Source organism: Durio zibethinus, chromosome 23, assembly GCF_047325235.1.
Source record: "Durio zibethinus cultivar Kanyao isolate XHJ-2024 chromosome 23, ASM4732523v1, whole genome shotgun sequence".
Taxonomy (NCBI): domain Eukaryota; kingdom Viridiplantae; phylum Streptophyta; class Magnoliopsida; order Malvales; family Malvaceae; genus Durio; species Durio zibethinus.
The window spans coordinates 1,827,969-1,849,205 of NC_143184.1; the positions used below are offsets into that span (position 1 = coordinate 1,827,969).

At 34.0% G+C, this 21,237-nt stretch overlaps 2 protein-coding genes across 5 annotated transcripts; one reads left to right on the forward strand and one right to left on the reverse strand.

Annotated features, from left to right (window-relative positions):
• Positions 1-1,070: 1,070 nt before the first annotated feature.
• LOC111313875 (ATG8-interacting protein 1-like) lies at positions 1,071-3,848 on the reverse strand. The gene is made up of 3 exons (XM_022914720.2): positions 3,756-3,848; positions 2,080-2,932; positions 1,071-1,520 (listed from the first exon to the last, which is right to left on the reverse strand). The coding sequence occupies exons 2-3, from the start codon at positions 2,908-2,910 to the stop codon at positions 1,416-1,418; spliced, it is 936 nt and encodes a 311-aa protein (XP_022770455.2). The 5' UTR covers positions 2,911-2,932; positions 3,756-3,848; the 3' UTR covers positions 1,071-1,415.
• A 5,088-nt stretch (positions 3,849-8,936) lies between these two features.
• On the forward strand, positions 8,937-20,426 carry LOC111313876 (chromatin remodeling ATPase BRAHMA-like). 4 transcript variants are annotated; one of them, XM_089752982.1, is made up of 14 exons: positions 8,937-9,624; positions 10,989-12,284; positions 12,418-13,737; positions 13,929-14,041; positions 14,326-14,413; positions 14,542-14,628; positions 14,793-14,885; positions 14,966-15,049; positions 15,133-15,336; positions 15,750-15,992; positions 16,080-17,636; positions 17,722-18,267; positions 18,977-19,228; positions 19,520-20,426. In XM_089752982.1, the coding sequence occupies exons 1-14, from the start codon at positions 9,445-9,447 to the stop codon at positions 20,165-20,167; spliced, it is 6,711 nt and encodes a 2,236-aa protein (XP_089609108.1). In that variant the 5' UTR covers positions 8,937-9,444; the 3' UTR covers positions 20,168-20,426. The 4 variants fall into 4 exon arrangements, with proteins under 4 accessions (XP_089609108.1, XP_089609110.1, XP_089609109.1 ...); XM_089752984.1 differs by having other exon boundaries at positions 8,941-9,108; XM_089752983.1 differs by having other exon boundaries at positions 9,576-9,777.
• The last annotated feature ends 811 nt before the right edge of the window (positions 20,427-21,237 follow it).

The following is a 21,237-nucleotide window of genomic DNA, read 5'->3' on the forward strand; positions in this document are numbered from 1 at the left end:
AATCGGATCAGAAAGCCTTTTCTGGATATAAAATTTTATTGATTTTGGAAGTTAAGCTTTCTTAGATTACATAATAGTTGTTTCAGAACCACTTGTTCAGAGTACAAGAATGTTCATCACAACAAATGGAGAAACAAAATAAATAATAATAAAATAAGGGAACCACGATCTAATAACCTATTCTTTCATTATTTGCTTTGGAATGTCATGAGAACAGTAACTACAAGCAACGTTGAAAAACAAGAAGACTAGAGACTTTATCTATCAACTTTTGCACCAATGACTTCAATGTAACAGAATTCATTGATTTACAAGTTCAGATTGCCAATTCATTCATTTAGTGCAGGTGACGTTAAGTTAACAAAATTGATATTCACATACCATGCTTCAAAACGGAAGCACATTAAACAAGAATTATTGCCCTCAAATTTCCAGATGGCCCTCTGCAATCAGTCGATACAGAAAAAAAAAACGATGATATGAAAGCATCTCTTTGAATCTGTTTATTGTGCTAGGCCTTCTTTTTTCCTTAACCCAACCCAATCCAAATAAAAACCTCATCCCAAAATGATATTTTTTTGTTAATAGATTCATGTCTGACTTTTAAATTATATTAATATTTAATATGATTCTGAACTTTAAAAATTTTTAATGTGACATTTAAACTATTAATTTATTAACTAATATGATATTTAATGAATTGTTTGTCACCGTTTAAAACTAACTATATAATTTAAGATCATTCATGACGTTAAAGTGTAATTAATTTTTATTTTTCTTTGTTCTCCATCTGTTTCAGCTTATAAGGCCCAATATTTTCCTTTTGATCTCCTCTTTTCCACCCTCCGCCTCTCTCTCTACTCTCTAACTAATATGATATTACTAAGATATGAATCTTGGATGAAAATTGAAACTTCAAAACTATCAACATACAGCTTTAAAATAATTACTGTTGATTTTAAAAATCTCCTTTCCCAACTCATGGCAGCACCCTCAGAGCAACCAATCCATCTGTAACAACCACATCCATCTACAATTAGAAGAAATGAACAGAAAAGAAAACGAAAATCTATCGTCTAATTTTCTCCGCGTTTATTCCTCATGAATGATGCATCATAGTGGCCACAGTGGCCAAAGGGGCCCCCTCAAGTTGGGGTGTGATTCCAACTTTACAACCTGAGATTTGCACATAAAAGTTTCAATGGTAAAAGTGGGATGCAAGAACTGTCATCCCTTCAATAGCAAACAATGGCAACAATATAAACACAAATAACATTAACTTTCAACATTCAGCTATGTAGCTTTTCCTAAGAGACAAGACAAACAAGTTAATCAAACAGCAAACTAACATATTAACTCCCAAACCAATCTCCATCTCACTCTCTCACTATGCTTTTTCGTCATCATCTCAAGTTTTAACTGTCACTAAGGGAGCTGCCCCTGACAAAAGTACCTCGGCGTTGGCCACCAACAATCATGTCTTTAAGGCGAGAAATGGAACCCAGCACCCGACTAGTCTTCTGTCAAAACTCAAAAGGTTAAAACAACGTCAATATCCAAAGAGACAATCAGGTAGGTGAGAAAGAGGAGTAGAGGGAAGGCAGCAAAGTAAAGCAGAATTAAGAAGGCAGCATACTATCCAAATACAGGTACAGTTTAAGTCTAAAATAGCACAGTACAACAAACGTTGGCAAACGTCATCTTTTCTAAACCAATTAATATTAACATACAAGCCCTTGCAATCAACAGATACAGATGACACGATCTTGCTTCCTTTCTTAATTTTCTCCCTACTCAGTCTAACCAACAAATAGGTTTTTCCTTTTGCAAAAGGTTACACAATCATCTTTACTAAAACAATTCCTATCAATTCAGAAGTCTCCATGCAAATCGGTGTTTACAAACACAAAGATATTGGCCAAGAGCTGCACATGCAAATATGAAAACACTAGACAAAAACATAGCACCTGTCTTTTCAAAACCTCTTCCAGCACAAAGTATATGGTTTACAGGATGGAAAAAAAAGTAAAAATATGCATCACTGTTAAATCTTAAGGGATCAATTAGCAAGCAAGATACCTCATTGCTGATGCTGAGCTGCCATTTAAGTTGCAATGCCTGCCACCTCTCTTGTTGCCACCGCTGCCCCAGAACCACAAGGCCCATCACAGCCGCTGCAATAAAAATGGACCAGAATGCATTTGCCTCTTTTGCATGAGCATACAAAGAAACTGCTCTTCTCTTCCACCAAGCTTCACAAGGGAGGTCAGAGCCATCGTATTTATCATCTTGTAAAGGCTTTGGGGACTGAGGAATGTCTGGAGGAAAACTTAAGCCTTGATTAGAAGCTTCAATAAGTTCAGAAAAAGTTGCATCCTCACCAAAGGTGGTTGATCCACCAAGTGCTTCCTCACTATGGAAAGAACTAAACGTAGCAGCTCCAAACAAACTCTGATCTTTGTCAATCAAACCCAGCCCTGGCAGCGTTGTGCCTTCTTCAAACTCTGTACCATGCTTTTTATCAAAAAATTGCATACCTGGAAACTCATCATGTACATTGAACCCTTTCAAAATCCAATCTTCTTCTTCCTTTGTCCTAGATCTACCACCTTTTTCTACACCTGATTCACCAATCACGTCCTTGCCTACATGTTCACTACTATTATCAGGTTCCAAAGGTTCCAGGGGCAAATTCTCATGCTCTTTGGGAGGAAAGACAAAGTGACTGGACACGAACAAAGCACGAGAAGTTTCTGCTACCTCCGCTTTGTATGAATCACCTTTGTTATCATCCTTCGTTTCAACTTCTTTTGGACCAGGAGCAGCAGCATATGCAGATGCAGTAAGGGACACAACTTCCCATTCATTCCCACGTGGCGTATTTTCTTCTCTCTCCTCATTATCCGCCATCCTCAGGACTTCTTAAGGCTTCCTAGAATTCACGTGCATAATACTAATTACTTTAACAAACAGAAAAGAAAATAAAGGATTCCACTGACATTTTGTTTTCCTTGGGGGGGAGGGGGAATCTATATAAAAACAGTGCATTAAGAAATAGCAACCAAAGAAAAGAAACTATAAAACCACAAATTAACAATTCTGAAATCAATTCCATGTTTATTAACAGAAACAGACCCAAGTTTGACTAAGAAATAATACGAAAATAACATTTTAAGTCACCTATTTTCCTCAATCAAAGAGAATATAAAGTATTTACCGAATTATATTTCCCTCGCACCAAAAATTTACAGAACCACCATCCAAGAAACAGCGACCAAAAATAAAAAATCATCCTATCCGAGACACTTTTCCAGCACAAGCAGGTCGATCGGCTCAACCAAACCCCAATATCATGTTATATACTTAAGACATATATATTAACAGTTCCAAAAAAATTTTCCATCTAAATGAAAAAAAAATTAAATAAATTCCACCGACTTAATCTCAAGTCTCAACCAAAAATTCAATCAATCTAACTAGGATCAACGAAAACAATCCTTAAATAACGAACATGAGAAATTTATCAAAAGAATTAATGTTAATTTCAACGAAAAAAAAAAAAAAATCAGGAAACCATATCAACCGTAGCATGGAAATCCGACGATTTATGAGAAACGATCAAGCATCACCAGTCAAGATAACAAAAGAAGACTAATCATCAACAGATAAATAAATGAGGATCGATAATCAACGGTTCCGATTTTGTCAAATTTAAAAGAAACAAATAAATTGATAACTTAAGGGCGAATACTCACGGAAAGAGATCTAGAGATACGAGTATGAGATCAGTCGGAGATAGATACGATGACGTTCCCGATTAGGTTGCGTTAACTGACCTCGAAAAGTGCACAGACAAATTTGGGAGGGAGCATTTATATATCTGGAGGAAGCTCGGTGATGGTAAAGGATGATGAAACCGGAGGAGCCGGTGATTGATGTAGAATTGAAGAGGGTGGGATTACCGGCTGTGGCAGGTAAAATAGCGTCTTCATAGTGATATATATATATATATATATATATATTAACATCAAGTAAGTTTAACAGGTTAAATTTATTTTTTTTACGAAAAATTTTAGATTTAAATTTTATTAGCAGTTATTTATTAAGATTATTTTAAATGTACTATTTATATTTATTTATTTATTTAATATTATTAAATATGATATATTTTATTTTGATTTGAAAAAATAAATAATTTATTTATTATTTAATTTTTTATAAAAAATATATTTAGTTATTAATTTACTTTTAAATTTTTTATTATATTATATATATAATTAAATAAAATATTATATTTTTTATTTTTTTAAAATTTATAATTTTTAAATATCAATTCTAATACGCCAAAATATTCGACAGTTACATATATCCTCTCGTTATCCATGCAGAAGGGAAATCAATGTTTGTTAAGTTTGCGTGCGTAGTGGGACACCGTGCGTTGCGTGCGTATAGCGAGGCCCTGCCCCCACAGCGATAAAGATCAAGATCAGAACTTAGACAGTTTTTGCATAACATATTCCGTAAAGGGGTTAGCATAAACTCGTTCAAATCGATTTAATGAATTAAAATTGATGAAAATAATTAATTCAATTTTATTTATTAATTCCGTAAAGGTGTTAGCATAAATTCGTTCAAATCGATTTAATTAATTAAATTTGATGAAAATAATTAATTTTAGTTATAGTTAATTTTTTAGATTAATTAAATTAATTAATTTTTATTTTTAAAATTAATAATTGAATTGATCAAATTAATTAATTTTTAATAAATACAAATAAAAAATTTAATATGAATAATTTTATTTATTTATTTGTCATGTTATTCAAAGCATTAAATTTTTTAATAATTTAGTTTGAATAATATTTTAATTTGAATTTTATTTAATTGAAGTTATAATTAAATTCTTATTTATAATAAAATAAAATTTTGATAAAAATTTTAATTATTTAATTGAATTGATCAAACTGAATCAATTTTGATTAATTAATTAAAAAATTTTGATCAATTTAATTATTTTTTAAATAAAAATCAATTAATTTGATTATTAAATTTTTTACTGAATCGAACAATTATTCATTGCTAAATCTGTTGCAATGGAATTATCAATAGCTTAATATTAAAAATTTTTCAAAATAAAAACATTTTGCTATATCGGTATTTTTATATATGTTATGACGATTACTTTGCTCACACATTTTTGTTTCCATGGAGTCGTTGATCAATTTATATGCAATTATTTTTTTAGATTAATTAGATGTTAAATTATATAATATAAATTAATAATCTTTCATTCCATTCGATTATTAGTTTAGTACTAATACGATTCCTAATTTGAAAATAGAAAAATAAAAGGAATAAATTGAGAAAGAACAGCAACCCCTACCTTTGGACACATGGTGTATTATAATTGGATGGAAAGCAACCCCCGCCTTGCGTTTAGTAGGGTTCTCAAATGTGTTTGTGCAGTATACTAAGAACATTTAAAATTAGTCCAGATTTTGGCTATTATGTTGTTGGAGTTAATATTTAAAGATTATAAATTTAAAATAATTTATGTATGTAATATTTTATTTAATTAAATAAATTTTATAATAGATGAGGTAAAAGGTAAATAAAAAATTTCATAAAAAAATTAACATAGGTTATATCAATTTAATATTATTTTTCAATAAATCATGCTGATATAATCTATAAAAATTAAAGGCGTGACCAATATGACACATGATTGTAACTCGTATTGGTCTTGTTGGTTTAGACGCGACATTGTTTTTTATATCAGTTCAGGTCATGCACAATTCATTAATATTTATACTTTGTAAAATAACATATGATATAAATAAAATAAAAAATAATACATAGATTATCTAAGTAGGCAAATGCTTATGTTCGCGAAAAGATAATATAATATGATAAATAAATATATTGAATTTTACTATCATAATATTTAAGAAATAGAATGATTAATTTATATAATATGATTTACGTTGTGCTCTAACTTCTTTATTTAACCAATATTTTAGTAATATATACATTTTGATAGTATTAGCTCCAATTTTGATCATTATTTTCGTTAATAACTAAATTATCCCTCTAATATTTTTTATGATACATATAATTTCATCAATAATTCTAAGCTACACACAACTTCAATTGTTTTTATAGATTATATCACCTTCACTAAAAAATATTCTAAAACAAATGTAAAGATGCGTGGGGCTAGTAAATCACGTGCCATACACGTAAAGTATTGCATGTAGTTTGGTTTTTTTTTTTTTTTTTTTTCACTGGATTGAAAGGTCAAGAGTCTCCTCTTCATTAGGTGTAAGTGATGAAACTTTAGTTTGCAAATAAAATTAAAGTTCACAATAAGAAGAACTAACCTTAGAAGTAGAAGTTTCCAAATTCTAATTGCTTGCATGAAATTTAATGTTCAAAGTGATTTTTCTATATCTCATTTTAGTTTCGGGGTACATATTTCTTAATAAAATGAAAAAATAGTTCATATTCAATAATAATAATAATAATAATAATAATAATAAAATGATTAGTATCTAATTGCATATTTTCTAACAAATTTTGTATTTGAAGAATAAGGATAAAACTTACATCAAGTTTTTTAAGTAAAGTTTGTGAAATTTATTCTTAAAAATAATTTAATAAAAACTTTAATAAAAAATTCAAATTGATAAATTGATAGAATTTAATATAAAAATTAATAATATGTAAAAAAAAATTTAAATTTTTGTTTATATTTCAAAATTGAATGATACTTATTCAATGATAAAATTATATCAATATTTTTTTAAAAGTATATATCAATTTTTTTAAAAAATTTACATACTTAATCTATGTAATAAAAAATTTTAATTTATTAATTTTATTTTTTGATTTTAATTTTTGTTTAATTGTTTTTAATATCAAATTTCATAAATTTTACTTAAAAAACTTAATGTAAATTTTTTTAATAAAAAAATGTATGTTGAAGCGATGTGTTTGTTACTTGCATAAATATTGAAAAAGTTGACTCAATGCAAGTAATTAGTGTATAATAATGTAATTTTTCAAGTGCTATTTTATAAATTAAAAATTTATGTTTGCTATCTTATATTTTCTGTTATACACCTTTTTTTTAACGAGAAGAAGACATATAAATCAAATAATATAATTTTTTTTATAAAATTTATATTTAATGTATTATTATTATATATTATAATATCAGTAAATTTGATGATATTATATTATTAACGAATAAATTTTTTAAAAAATATTAATTTATATATATTTATTTTAAAAATGATATTTACTTATTAATAAAATATAAAATTTATATATTAATAATATATCAAATATAAACTATTTTTTATATTTAAAATTTGATAACTAAAATAACTAAAATTAGGATGTGAATTACTAAATATTATCCTAAACAAATCTTATTTACGTTTTTTTTGGCAAGTAATTGTGAACATAACTTAGCAATATTATCGTAAAAAAGTGTTTTTTTTTTATATATATTTGATTGTAATTATCTGAATCAGGCTCAAAGTCAACGGTTGCCAAGATTTTTTACTTTCATCCAAATTAATCCCTCACAAATCTCTAATTTTCCAAATTTAATTTTGATCCACATTTATTTGCCTTCAGTGAGAAGGGCCCCACTTGAAACCTTCTAAACAAAAGCCAGACCCACCACCACCAGTAACAGGTGGCATCATATGCCCTCCAACAACCCTTCCAAATTTAATCTCTTTTCTCTATTTTAAATTAAATTATTTTATCTTAGTAATCGATTTATTATTATTAATTTTAATACTAGAATATTTGTTTGATTTTTTTCAAAAATTATTTGTACAAGGAAGAAGTCCTACGCTTGCCGATTGAATATATGTTTGGATAAATTTTTAATTTAAAAAATAAAAATTTAATAATTTTAATTTTTTTAATCCTCAATTTAGGAAAAAAATTAAAGAAAAGAAAGTTAAAAAATTTTTATTTTTATAAAAAAATTATTATATTTATTCTTTATTAATATTAAAAACTTAATAAGAAAAATTTAATCACATCACAATCTTTTTATAATTTTTTCAAAGTGATTTCTTTTTTAAATAAGTTTTACATGTCTCTTCTAATATAAAATTATTTTATAATTTTTTGATAATTTAATTTTGATAAAGAATTGAATATAAATAGATATATCTTTTAGATTTATGATATGTAATATTTTTATATGATTATATTTTTTATATTTAATACCTTTTATATAAATACATTATTAAAGTGATAATATGTTGAAATTTTAACAATTATAAAAAAATCTGACAATAAATGTTTATAAAATATATTTTTATTTTACTTAATTAAAAATCATTAATATAGTAATAATTGTAAAATTATATAAAGTAGTAAACATATTATAATCTAAATATATTTTAAAATCATAAATAATAAAAATTTATGATTAAAAAAATTACTATAATGAATTTTTTTTCATTATTTATTCAAATAATAAGTATTAATTATTTTTATTAAATTTAATTATTTAAATAAAATATATATATATATCATTTCTTAAAAAAAAAACCTTTTATTCTTTTTTTATTTCCTTTCCTTTATAAATATTTATCCCAGCATTACTTTAACGGGCTCTCTCGTCGATATCCTTAAAATGCAGGGCTAGTATTTACATGCTATATATATATCATTTCTTAAAAAAAAAACCTTTTATTCTTTTTTTATTTCCTTTCCTTTATAAATATTTATCCCAGCATTACTTTAACGGGCTCTCTCGTCGATATCCTTAAAATGCAGGGCTAGTATTTACATGCTCCACCCTTTCCGTAAATTTCTATCCTGGCCCCAGTGGGCCCCACCTCAAAGCTAAGCACCAGAGGCAAACCAGTCAAGCATAAATAAAAGGAAATATAAACTTTACTCATGACCAAGCCAATAGAGGAAAAAAAATTTTTTGACGGTTCTTCAAGTTTTTACAAAAAAAGAAAAAGAAAAAGAAAAAAAAGAAATAACCTCACTAGGGTTTGACCTGAGAGGGAAAAAGAATTTGCAAAATTGCGTGACACCCAAGATAGAGAGATTAGTGAACAGCGAACAGTGAGTCGAACAACCGATTTTTTATTTTTCCCGTTTTCCATCGAGTTCTCTTTCTCGCTCAACTCATCAAGATCCGTAATTTTCGGAATTCTAGAGAGAAACAAAACCAAACTTCAACTATTTGGTATTTGGTTTTGTTTTTAGTTAATTTATTTATATTTAATTTTCTTTTGAACGTTGGGATCGGAGGGCAAAAACGGGGTTTTATTTAAAAATAAAGATTTTGGAGGGACTCGACTTGTGAAAGTGGTCGGGTTTTTTTCTTTTTTGAATTTTTGTTGTAATAATTTGGAAATTGCGGCGGAATTTATGTTAAAAAATTGGGGTTAATTTTTTATGCAATCTAGTGATGGTGGCGGAGGTGGGCCCAGCCGGAACCCGGGGGTGGGCCCGGTGGGGCGTGCCGCATCCACATCGTCCGCAGCTTCGCCCACTTCCTCGTCTTCGGCCGTTTCGACACGTTACTTGGGATTTGATTCGGTGCAGCTGCAGCAGCAGCAAATGGCTTCTAGACAGGTGAAGGGCACGTAATCGGAAATTTGGTTGAATTTACTCGTGATTTTAGGAACTCAGCATGTTTTTGGAAATGGGCAGTGATGAATTGATGAATCTGGCGGGTTTTGGGGTTTTTAATTTTGGTGTAAGAAATGCAATTTCTGATGTAATTAGGTTAGTACATAAGTTGATAAGTTAATTCTAGGTAATTAAATTGTTTTTGGGGGGTTTAGAGGAGGGTTGTATTTAGTAGCATTAAACTCTTGAACTTCTTAAGTGTTAAGGGAATCAACCGTATTCGGCTCTTAGGGCTTAGAAAGAGGAATACAAGCCTTTGAATTTGCACTTTAGGGAAGAATTTGTTTTGTATATCCTCATATTTAGGTGCAACTGAAACTATTACTATATAAATATTTTATGTTTTTTTTAGAAAGACTAATAGAAGCATTTGAATTCTTTGTTTGAAGTATCTGGCTCCCAAAAGAAAAAGAAGACGAAGAATATATATATATATATATATATATATATATATATAGAGAGAGAGAGAGAGAGAGAGAGAGAGAGAGAGTGATATGGAACTGTTCTTTAGGTTCTGATATAGAATTAACAAACCTAGCTGCATGGGTGAAAGCTTAGGGCAACGAGTGCATTGTTGAGGCTTGGTAAAGTGTTCTTGACTCCTCGAATACCTTGCCTCAATGACTTCTAAGTCATATGTAGTCTTTTCTTTTTGGTAAAATCCATGTGATTATCATGACTACTTTGTTTATTTAGTCTGCAATTCTCTCCTGATCCGTGATGTGTAAAAGAAGAACCGAGTCTCCAGTTTTATTTTAATTCTCTGCTCATTTAGAAGTGATTAGGAGTTTTTTTTTTTTGATGTGTTATTCACTGATTGTATTGGAGTATTCTCTTTCCTTTTGTTTCTTGTCTTTACTGCTTTGATTATCATTATTATGTAAATTGGCAATCCCACACCTGAATTCTATGCCCTTACATAGGTTTCCTTTGTGATTTGCATATCTGAAGTACAGATTGAATGTCCATGGCCTTAACTCCTAGATGTTCCAGTCAAAGCACATAATTCATCTCCAACTGGGACTACTATTTTTTCTTTACTTTTTTAAGGATCTCGTACTCTTATTAAATCATGGATGGTTTATCTGTTGACTCTTGTTTATGCTGAAGTCCAACCTAGTGGGCTTCATGTTCTATAATATTCTTACAATTATAAATTTGGTATCCTGCAATAGAATTCGATGTTTACTTTTGAACAACATTCAATTATTCGAGGATACCCTAGAGTCCTGGGAACTAGTTTAAGATTATGTATTTGTTTGAGAAGTTCATTCATTATCTCTGTGCGTATATATTTGTTCTTGCAGTCATTACAAGAACAACTACTTAGAAAACCTGAAGGAAATGAAGCCATCCTAGCATATCAAGCCAGTGGTCTTCAAGGTATGATGGGGGGAAGCAATTTCCCTTCATCTCCAGGCTCTATGCAATCACCTCACCAGTCCAGGAAGTTTTTTGATCTGGCTCAGCAACATGCTTCTGCCCATGATAGCCAGAAGAGGAGTAAAGGAGTAGAGCAACAAATGCTGAATCCTGTTCAGCAAGCTTATTATCAGTATGCTTACCAGGCTGCGCAGCAGCAGGCTAAGGGGGCTATGCTGGGCTCTGCATCTGTTAAGGATCAGGATGTGCGAATTGGAAATTTAAAAATGCAGGAACTTCTTTCCGTGCAAGCATCTAATCAGGCTCAGGCATCATCATTTAAGAACACGTCTGAGCAGCATGGTCGTGTTGAAAAGCCTATGGAGCAAGGACCTCAGTCAGCTTCTGACCAAAGAAATGAGCCAAAGCCACCTGCCCAGGCAACAGTTACTGGGCAATTAATGCCTGGAAATGTTTTAAGGGCCATGGAGGCTCAACATGTGCAGCAAATTCAAAACATGGGAAACAATCAACTTGCTATGGCTGCACAGTTGCAGGCATGGGCACTTGAGCGAAATATTGATCTGTCGCAACCTGCAAATGCCAACTTGATGGCACAGCTCATTCCACTCGTGCAGTCTAGGATGGCTGCCCAGCAAAAAACAAATGAAAGCAATATGGGTTCTCAGTCATCACCTGTGCCTGTGTCCAAGCTGCAGGTCACTTCTCCATCAGTTCCAAGTGAGAGTTCTCCCCGTGGTAATTCATCAAGTGATATATCTGGCCAGTCTGGTTCTGCAAAAACCAGGCTGACTGTTCTACCTAGCCCTTTTGGCTCAACTTCTAGTGCTGGGGTGGTTAACAATGCTAGCAACATTGCAACCCAGCAGTCAGCCATTCATGGGCGAGATATCCAAATGCCTCCCAGACAGCCAGTTGTGCATGGAAATGGGATACCTCCTATGCATCCTCCACAATCATCTGCAAATATTAGCCAGAGTGTTGATCCATCTTTGCCGGCAAAAAATTCATTAGGTGTTGCAGAAACAGTGCAAATGCTGTATCTTAAACAGTTAAATCGATCTTCTCCACAGCCCGCAGCTCCTAGTGATGGAGGATCAGTTAAAAATGGACCATCCCAAGGGGAAGCAGTTACCCAGATGCCACAGCAACGGTTTGGCTTCACTAAACAACAACTTCATGTTCTTAAAGCACAAATACTAGCATTGAGGCGCCTGAAGGTATATCAATCTCTCTGTCTCCATCCTATCCTTTTCTCTCTGACCGTTTATATATTTTGCCTTTCTACCAATTACATGAAGTTTAATAAATGAAAATTGAGTGGGCCATGCTGATTTGTGTGGTTATTAACAGAAAGGAGAAGGTGCACTTCCACAAGAGCTTCTTCGAGCCATTGTTCCACCACCACTTGAGCTGCAGCAGCAGCAGCAGCAGCAGCAATTTCCTCCTGTAGGCAATGGAGGAAAGATTGTAGAAGACCAAGCAAAGCATTTGAAGTCAAAAGAGAAGGTTTCCCAAGCTAGGCCATCTACCAATGGGCAGAATATTACTAACGAGGAAGCTTATGCAGGAGATGATAAAGCAACTGCATCAACAGCTCATATGCAAGGTGTGTCAGCTGCAGCCAAGGAATTTTCATCTACGTTGCCTGTTGGAAAAGAAGAGCAGCAAAGTTCTGTCTTTTCTGCCAAGTCAGACCAAGAAGTTGAACGTGGTGTTCCAAAAACTCCAGTTAGAAGTGATTTTAGTGTTGATAGGGGAAAGGCTGTTGCACCACAAGTTGCTTCATTTGATGGAGGGCAAGTTAAGAAACCTTTGCAAGCAAACTCTACCCCCCAGCCCAAAGATCCTGGCACTGCCAGAAAGTATCATGGACCACTTTTTGATTTTTCCTTCTTCACTAGGAAAAATGACTCGTATGGTTTAGCAATTCCTAACGGCAATAATAATCTAACTTTGGCGTATGATGTCAAAGATCTTCTTTTTGAGGAAGGCATGGAAGTCCTTAGCAAGAAAAGATCAGAAAATTTGAGGAAGATTAGTGGCTTATTGGCAGTAAATTTGGAGAGGAAAAGGATTAGGCCAGATCTTGTTCTGCGACTGCAAATTGAAGAAAAAAAGCTTCGACTTATGAATCTGCAGGCACGCTTGAGGGATGAAGTTGACCAGCAGCAACAAGAGATAATGGCAATGCCTGATAGGCCATACAGAAAATTTGTCCGTCTGTGTGAGCGTCAGCGTATTGAGCTGGCCAGACAAGTACAAGCCACTCAGAAGGCCCTGAGAGAGAAGCAATTGAAATCTATCTTTCAGTGGCGTAAGAAACTTCTGGAGGCTCACTGGGCCATCCGTGATGCACGAACTGCTCGCAACAGGGGAGTTGCCAAGTACCATGAAAGAATGTTACGGGAGTTTTCAAAAAGGAAGGATGATGATAGGAATAAAAGGATGGAGGCTTTGAAGAATAATGATGTTGAAAGGTACAGGGAGATGTTGATTGAGCAGCAGACAAATATCCCCGGTGATGCTGCAGAGAGATATGAAGTACTTTCATCATTCTTGACCCAAACTGAAGATTATCTTCATAAATTGGGAAGTAAGATAACAGCTGCCAAGAATCAGCAGGAAGTAGCGGAGGCAGCAAATGCTGCAGCAGTTGCTGCACGGTTGCAGGCATGATTTCTTGACCTCCCCCTCTCTTGTAACCTCTTCTGGTTGTCTCTTAGGGTTTTTTCCCCATCTCAGTTCCTTTAAATTTTTTGGACTGAAATCTGAGCCAAAACAATATTCCATCTTTCCTTTTCTGTATGTATTAGGCAGATTCCATGTTACTTATTTTCTTGTTTTCTACTTGTTGACAAAAGGGTCTATCAGAAGAAGAAGTTAGGGTTGCAGCAGCTTGTGCTGGAGAGGAAGTAATGATAAGAAATCGGTTTATGGAAATGAATGCACCCAGGGATGATTCATCTGTTAGCAAGTAAGTTATGTTTTTATTATATTGTTATTCATTTCAAGGACTTAGTGGTAATGCAGAAGGGTGCTTAAAGTCATGAAGCTTGAATGGGATGGGGTGTAAATTTTATGACAGATGGATGAGGCTTATGTGATATTTCTAATGTTCTTTAGTTCAATAATTATCATCTAATATAGTCAATTTGTATTTAGCATTTATGTTCTTGTTTATTCTAAGGACATTTTTTCTCAGAAAGACTAAATTTCTGGCAATTGTAGTTATTCATCATATCTTGTGCTCATCAACAGGTATTATAATCTTGCTCATGCTGTGAATGAAAGGGTCATAAGGCAACCGTCAATGCTAAGAGCTGGAACGTTACGAGACTATCAGCTTGTAGGTTGCTATATTTTAAAAATATTTGGTTTTCTTCCAACCCTTTTTTGTTGTTTTTTGTCCCATTTAATTTACTACTGTTTATTATGACAAGTTAAAATTTTTATGACGTGTATTTTTTTTTGTAGGTTGGTTTGCAGTGGATGCTTTCTTTGTATAATAATAAACTAAATGGTATCTTGGCTGATGAGATGGGCCTTGGGAAGACTGTTCAGGTATTGTTCTCTTAAAAAATTCTAGTTGTGAGTAACTCTGCAGTTTGGTATGTTATTTGGGAATTAGATAACGTGTTGGGATTAGTCAGAGCATTAATTTTTGGTAGCTAATCATATAATACAGTAGGGGTGTTCTTAACTTTAGTTTTTACCTTATTGTGTAGGTTATGGCATTGATTGCTTATTTGATGGAATTTAAAGGAAACTATGGTCCACATCTTATCATTGTTCCGAATGCTGTTCTGGTAAATTGGAAGGTTAGTTTTATTTTTGCTTTATATTGATGGCTATGACATTTTTCCAATATCTTTGAACAGAACCAAGTCATTTTTTACAGAGTGAGCTCCATAATTGGCTGCCATCTGTGTCATGCATCTTTTATGTCGGAGGAAAAGATCAACGTTCAAAATTATTTTCTCAAGTATGAACTCTTAAGTTTCTTTATTTAGTTGGCTTTTAAGTGTCAAAATTTGCTAATTTTCTTTTGTTTTACTTGTTGCATAGGAGGTTTTGGCAATGAAGTTTAATGTCCTTGTGACAACTTATGAATTCATCATGTATGATCGGTCAAAACTTTCTAAAATCGATTGGAAATATATTGTAATTGATGAAGCACAGCGAATGAAAGACAGGGAATCTGTTTTAGCTCGTGATCTTGACAGGTACCGTTGCCAAAGGCGTTTACTTCTCACTGGGACACCATTACAGGTCTGTTAAGGCAGCTCTCTGATATGATTGGAAATACATACACATACCTATACATGCATACAGATTTGAAAAACTTTGAATAAGTTTTTTGCTTTACTGCTATGACTGTCTTCAAATGGTATGACCATTCTTTCTTGACAACCTTACTTGTTGCACATGCAGAAGCACATGCACTCCCGTTTAGGGGCGGGCTTAACTCTATAACAAGGGTTTCTTAACTTCAGAAATCATAAATTCCAAATTCTAAGTTTTCATCCTGTCTTTTGTTATTGTCCATCACTAATGGCTTATTTGATGCAATGAAATAATAAGTCTATTTACCTTTTTCTTTCCCCAGGCTTGCTTTCTTATGTGTGTGTGTGTGTGTATTAGTTGTTTGGCGAGTTGAACAACAAGTTATTTTTATGCCACAGAATGACTTGAAAGAACTCTGGTCACTATTAAATCTTCTCCTTCCTGAAGTGTTTGATAATCGCAAGGCATTTCATGATTGGTTTTCACAACCATTTCAAAAGGAAGGCCCTACACATAATGCAGAGGATGATTGGCTTGAGACAGAGAAGAAGGTTATCATCATCCACCGACTTCATCAAATTCTAGAGCCTTTTATGCTTAGGCGTCGTGTTGAGGATGTGGAAGGTTCACTTCCTCCCAAGGTATGCTGTTATAGCAGTCCTTTAAAAATCACCTAAAAGTTATCATACTGCTGTTTCTGATGATATTATTTCATTGGCGGATTGCAGGTCTCAGTAGTTTTAAGATGCAGAATGTCAGCTATTCAGAGTGCCATTTATGATTGGATAAAATCAACTGGGACTCTTCGAGTTGACCCTGAAGATGAGAAGCGCAGGGTACAAAAAAATCCAATATACCAGGCTAAGGTGTACAAAACTTTAAATAACCGGTGTATGGAACTTCGGAAGACCTGCAACCATCCTTTGCTTAATTACCCATATTTCAATGACTTCTCCAAAGATTTCCTGGTAAGATCTTGTGGGAAATTGTCGATCCTAGACAGGATCCTAATAAAACTGCAGAGAACTGGGCATCGTGTACTACTCTTTAGTACCATGACAAAGCTTCTTGATATCTTGGAGGAATACTTGCTGTGGAGGAGGCTTGTCTACAGACGTATTGATGGGACAACTAGCTTGGAAGATCGTGAATCAGCTATTGTTGACTTCAATAGCCCTGACTCTGAGTGCTTCATATTCTTACTCAGTATTCGTGCAGCTGGACGTGGTCTAAATCTTCAATCTGCCGACACTGTTGTTATATATGATCCTGATCCGAATCCTAAAAATGAGGAACAGGCAGTTGCTAGAGCTCACCGTATTGGACAAACAAGGGAAGTCAAAGTCATTTACATGGAAGCAGTTGTTGACAAAATCTCTAGTCAGCAGAAGGAGGATGAACTAAGGAGTGGAGGTTCTGTTGATTTTGAGGATGATTTTGCAGGTAAGGATAGATACATGGGATCTATTGAGAGCCTCATAAGGAAAAACATTCAACAGTATAAAATTGACATGGCTGATGAAGTTATCAATGCTGGACGTTTTGACCAAAGAACAACACACGAAGAGAGACGCACGACTTTAGAAACATTATTGCATGATGAGGAAAGGTATCAAGAGACTGTCCATGATGTTCCCTCATTGCACCAGGTAAATTGCATGATAGCAAGAAGTCAGGAAGAAGTTGAGTTGTTTGATCAAATGGATGAAGAACTGGATTGGACTGAGGAGATGACTTGTCATGAACAGGTACCTATGTGGCTTCGGGCCAGTACAAGAGAAGTGAATGCTGCTATAGTTGCCTTATCAAAGAAACCATCAAAGAACATTTTATTTACTGCTGGTGTTGGTGCTGAATCCAATGAAATGGAGGCTGAGAGAAAAAGGGGGCGACCCAAGGGGAAAAAGCATCCTAACTATAAGGAAATGGATGATGAGAATGGGGAATTCTCTGAAGCAAGTTCTGATGAGAGAAATGGTTATTCTGGGAATGAGGAAGAGGGAGAAATCGAAGAATTTGAAGATGATGAATTTAATGGTGCTGTCGGGGTACCACCTATAAATAAGGATCAGTCAGAAGAAGATGGCCCACTTGGTGATGGTGGGTATGAGTATGCTCAGACTTCCGAAAACATTAGAAACAATCACATGCTTGAAGAAGGTGGTTCTTCAGGATCATCATCGGACAGTCGAAGACCAGCGCAGATGGTGTCTCCTATTTCTCCTCAGAAATTTGGATCTCTCTCCGCATTAGATACTAGGCCTGGTTCTAGTGCAAGAAGGCTGGTATTTCTCTTTTCCTATAATGATTTTTGTTGTGGCATTTGTCATTTTCTTCTCTTTTCTCATCATGTTATGTTAATTTTGGCAGCCAGACGAACTAGAGGAAGGTGAAATTGCAGTATCTGGTGATTCTCACATGGACCTTCTGCAATCTGAAAGTTGGATTCGTGATCGTGATGAAGGTGAAGATCAGCAAGTTATCCAACCCAAGATAAAACGAAAGCGAAGTATTCGGGTTCGACCTCGTCATACTATGGAAAGGGCAGAGGAAAAATCTGTCACCGAAGTGCCTCATCACCAACGTGGAGATTCTTCTTTGTTGCCTTTCCAGCTGGACCAAAAGTACCAATCACAACTAAGGACTGATACTGAAACAAAACCAACTCGTGAGCGCAATGCTTTCAAGCATGATCCAAATGGTTCATCTTCAAAAAGTAGGAGGAACTTACCTTCAAGAAAAATTGCTAATACATCAAAGTTGCATGCATCACCAAAATATGGTAGAATGAATTCCATGTCTGTTCCTTCTGAAGATGCTGGCGAACCCTCCAGAGAGAATTGGGACAGTAAACTGGTTAATGCAAGTGGGTCTTCCAATTTGGGTGCTAAGATGTCTGATGTCATCCAAAGAAAGGTATGATTAATGTGATTGTAATTCTGCTAGTGTCTGGATCATGAATCTTTTTTTACCTTAAATAATTTAACCATCATGGGTTTTTTCCTGGTTATTGATAAGTTTGATTTGAGAATGTTGCTTCAGTATTTTGAATTGCTTGATGGTGTTGCTTGTAGCAGTCTCTCACCAGTCATCATAGCTGTGATCCTCCTGAATCTATTCTTTCTTCTTTTGGTTCCTTCCCATTGCATCTAATACTGCAGCGTACAAGGATTTCATCCAAGTGTGTTCTCTCATTGACAATTTTGCTTTAGATTTTGCCATGACAGACATTTTGAGAAGTGGGGTGTCTATTTTATGCATGATGGAAATTTTCTTTTTGAGATTTAGGAAGTTTTATGTGTTCTATAATATTAATATGTTTTATCATTTGTTCTACCTGGTTATTTGCTTTGCCATGTCCATCTGTTGAGTTTTTTTTTACAGTTGATCTTCGTGTTATTTAGACTTGATGTCATCCATATTTTGCATGGCTTGGATTTTCCTAGTAATTGGAAGCTTTGTATATCAAAATAACTTCCCTTTATGAAATGAGTAGTTTTCACCTTTGATGTAAATACGTTTTTTTTATGTCTAACCTTAATACCTTATTTAATTGCTCGTGTTACACGTTATCCTATGCTATTTGTGAATCAAGTAATTGACTAGAAAATTCTTATATTTCCAGTGCAAAAATGTGATTAGTAAGCTTCAGAGAAGAATAGATAAGGAGGGTCAACAAATTGTGCCACTTTTAACGGATCTGTGGACGAGGATTGAAAACTCTGGTTACATGGGTGGAAGTGGAAGTAATCATTTGGATTTACAGAAGATTGATCAGCGTGTCGACAGACTAGAGTACAATGGAGTTATGGAGCTTGTTTTAGATGTGCAGTTAGTGTTAAAAAGTGCAATGCATTTTTATGGGTTTTCACATGAGGTATAATGTCTCATTTTAACTCGACCTTTAGTATCTTTAAATGTTCATACACTAACTCACCTTTGCATCACACTTGTTTACTTTTGCTGTAGATAGGCTTTCTGGAAGTAATTACTTTGAAAGCTTTTCAAAGAAGTTAACCTATTTGTATTTTGTGTTTCAGTGCCTAGACAGTTTTATCACCTAGCAAATGTTCCAATCTCCCTACCAATTGAAATCCTACATATATATCTGTAATTTTCTCATTAATTCTTGATCTGTCTACTTTGGAAATGTAATTGGAATTCACAGGTCAGATCTGAAGCAAGGAAGGTACATGATCTGTTTTTCGACTTGTTGAAGATTGCATTTCCAGATACAGATTTCCGAGAAGCTAGAAATGCTCTCTCTTTCTCTACACTAGTGTCTACCTCCACCGCAAGTCCTTCCTCTAGACAGGTAGTTGTTGGCAAGAGACAGAAGCCAATAAACGAGATGGAATCTGATTCAGGCCTCGCTCAAAAGTCATTGCAACGTGGATCCACTCGTACAGGTGAGGACACAAGGGTTAGAGTGCACAGGCCTCAAAAGGAATCAAGGCTTGGGAGTGGAAGTGGCACTACCAGGGAACAATATCAACCCGATTATTCTCTTCTAACTCATCCAGGACAGCTGGTTATTTGCAAGAAGAAGAGGAAAGACAGGGAAAAGTCTATGGTGAAGCCTAGGACAGGATCAGTTGGCCCTCTTTCACCACCGAGTATAGGTCGCGGCATCAGGAGTCCAGCTGCTGGATCAGTCTTTAAGGATGTGAGACTGGCCCAGCAGACCACCCATCCGCAAAGTAGGCCCAACCAGCCTGCTCATCCATCAAATGGTGGTGGTGGGAGTGTTGGTTGGGCCAATCCTGTGAAGAAGTCGAGAACAGACACGGGTAAAAGGAGGCCAAGCCATATATGACTTTCTAGAGTATCAGCTAATGAAAAAAAAAATTGATTGCCATCGAGTGCAAGTGCAGAGTGTATTTTGTGGCTCTTCATGGCCTTTACAATTGCAATTAGATCATACCATTAATGTTGTGTAGGTTCCTTGATCCCCTCATTGTATACCTGTCTTTCAATGGTTTCAATGCGCTAGTTGTCATATCTGCACCTTGCGGGTATTATTATATTTGATAGCCGAGACTTCTGTAAAGTAATATATCTTCGTTTTGTCATAATATCCATACTAGAATATATATATATATATGTATGTATTGCCTTGCTATTAAAATTCTCTTTTTGATCCAAAACAGGAACACTTTTTCCCAGTGTAGCAGTAAAATCAGTAAGGCCATTAAAAACAATTTCACAAGGAAACCATCTATCAAAATATTTCAATAAATCTTTAAAGGGCTTACAGCAGTTGCAAAATTTACAATACAAATGTAGGGGAAAAGCCATAGAATTGAAAACTATAATCTTTTAAATCACAACCATAAGACCAGCTAAATCAAAGAATTTCCTTAAAAAATAGCTTAAGAATGGAAAAGAAAGAAATGGGTGTCTGAAATTTGTAATGGGTCCACCGAAATGTACATAGAGCTCCTGCATGCCATCATTGATCATCTCCAAACTCCACCTAACCGTCACTCATCATCCTAATAAAAAAAAAAACAACTTAGAATTTAAAAAAAAAAAAACCCCACCCAAAAAAAAAGAGAGAATTTCAAAAACTTAATCAGAGGATTAACAGTTTCATCCAGTCCATCTCTCGGCGTTTGCTTGGTAAGGATATTATTTCTCTTTTCGTTTTTTTTTTTTTTTCTTCAGCACCTTATTTATTTATTTATTTTCTTTTTCCATTCTTGGCTTTTGGTTTCGGACAAAGAAGATTTGGGGAGATTTGGTTGTAGCTTTATGGGAGCTAACGTAAGCAGTTTGTAAAAGAGAAGTATCGAAGAGTCAAATTTGGAAAGATAAAAGGAGAAGTTCCAATTCAGGGACCACAACAATTTAGTATTAGGCAATCACATGCCTTGCAGGAGATTC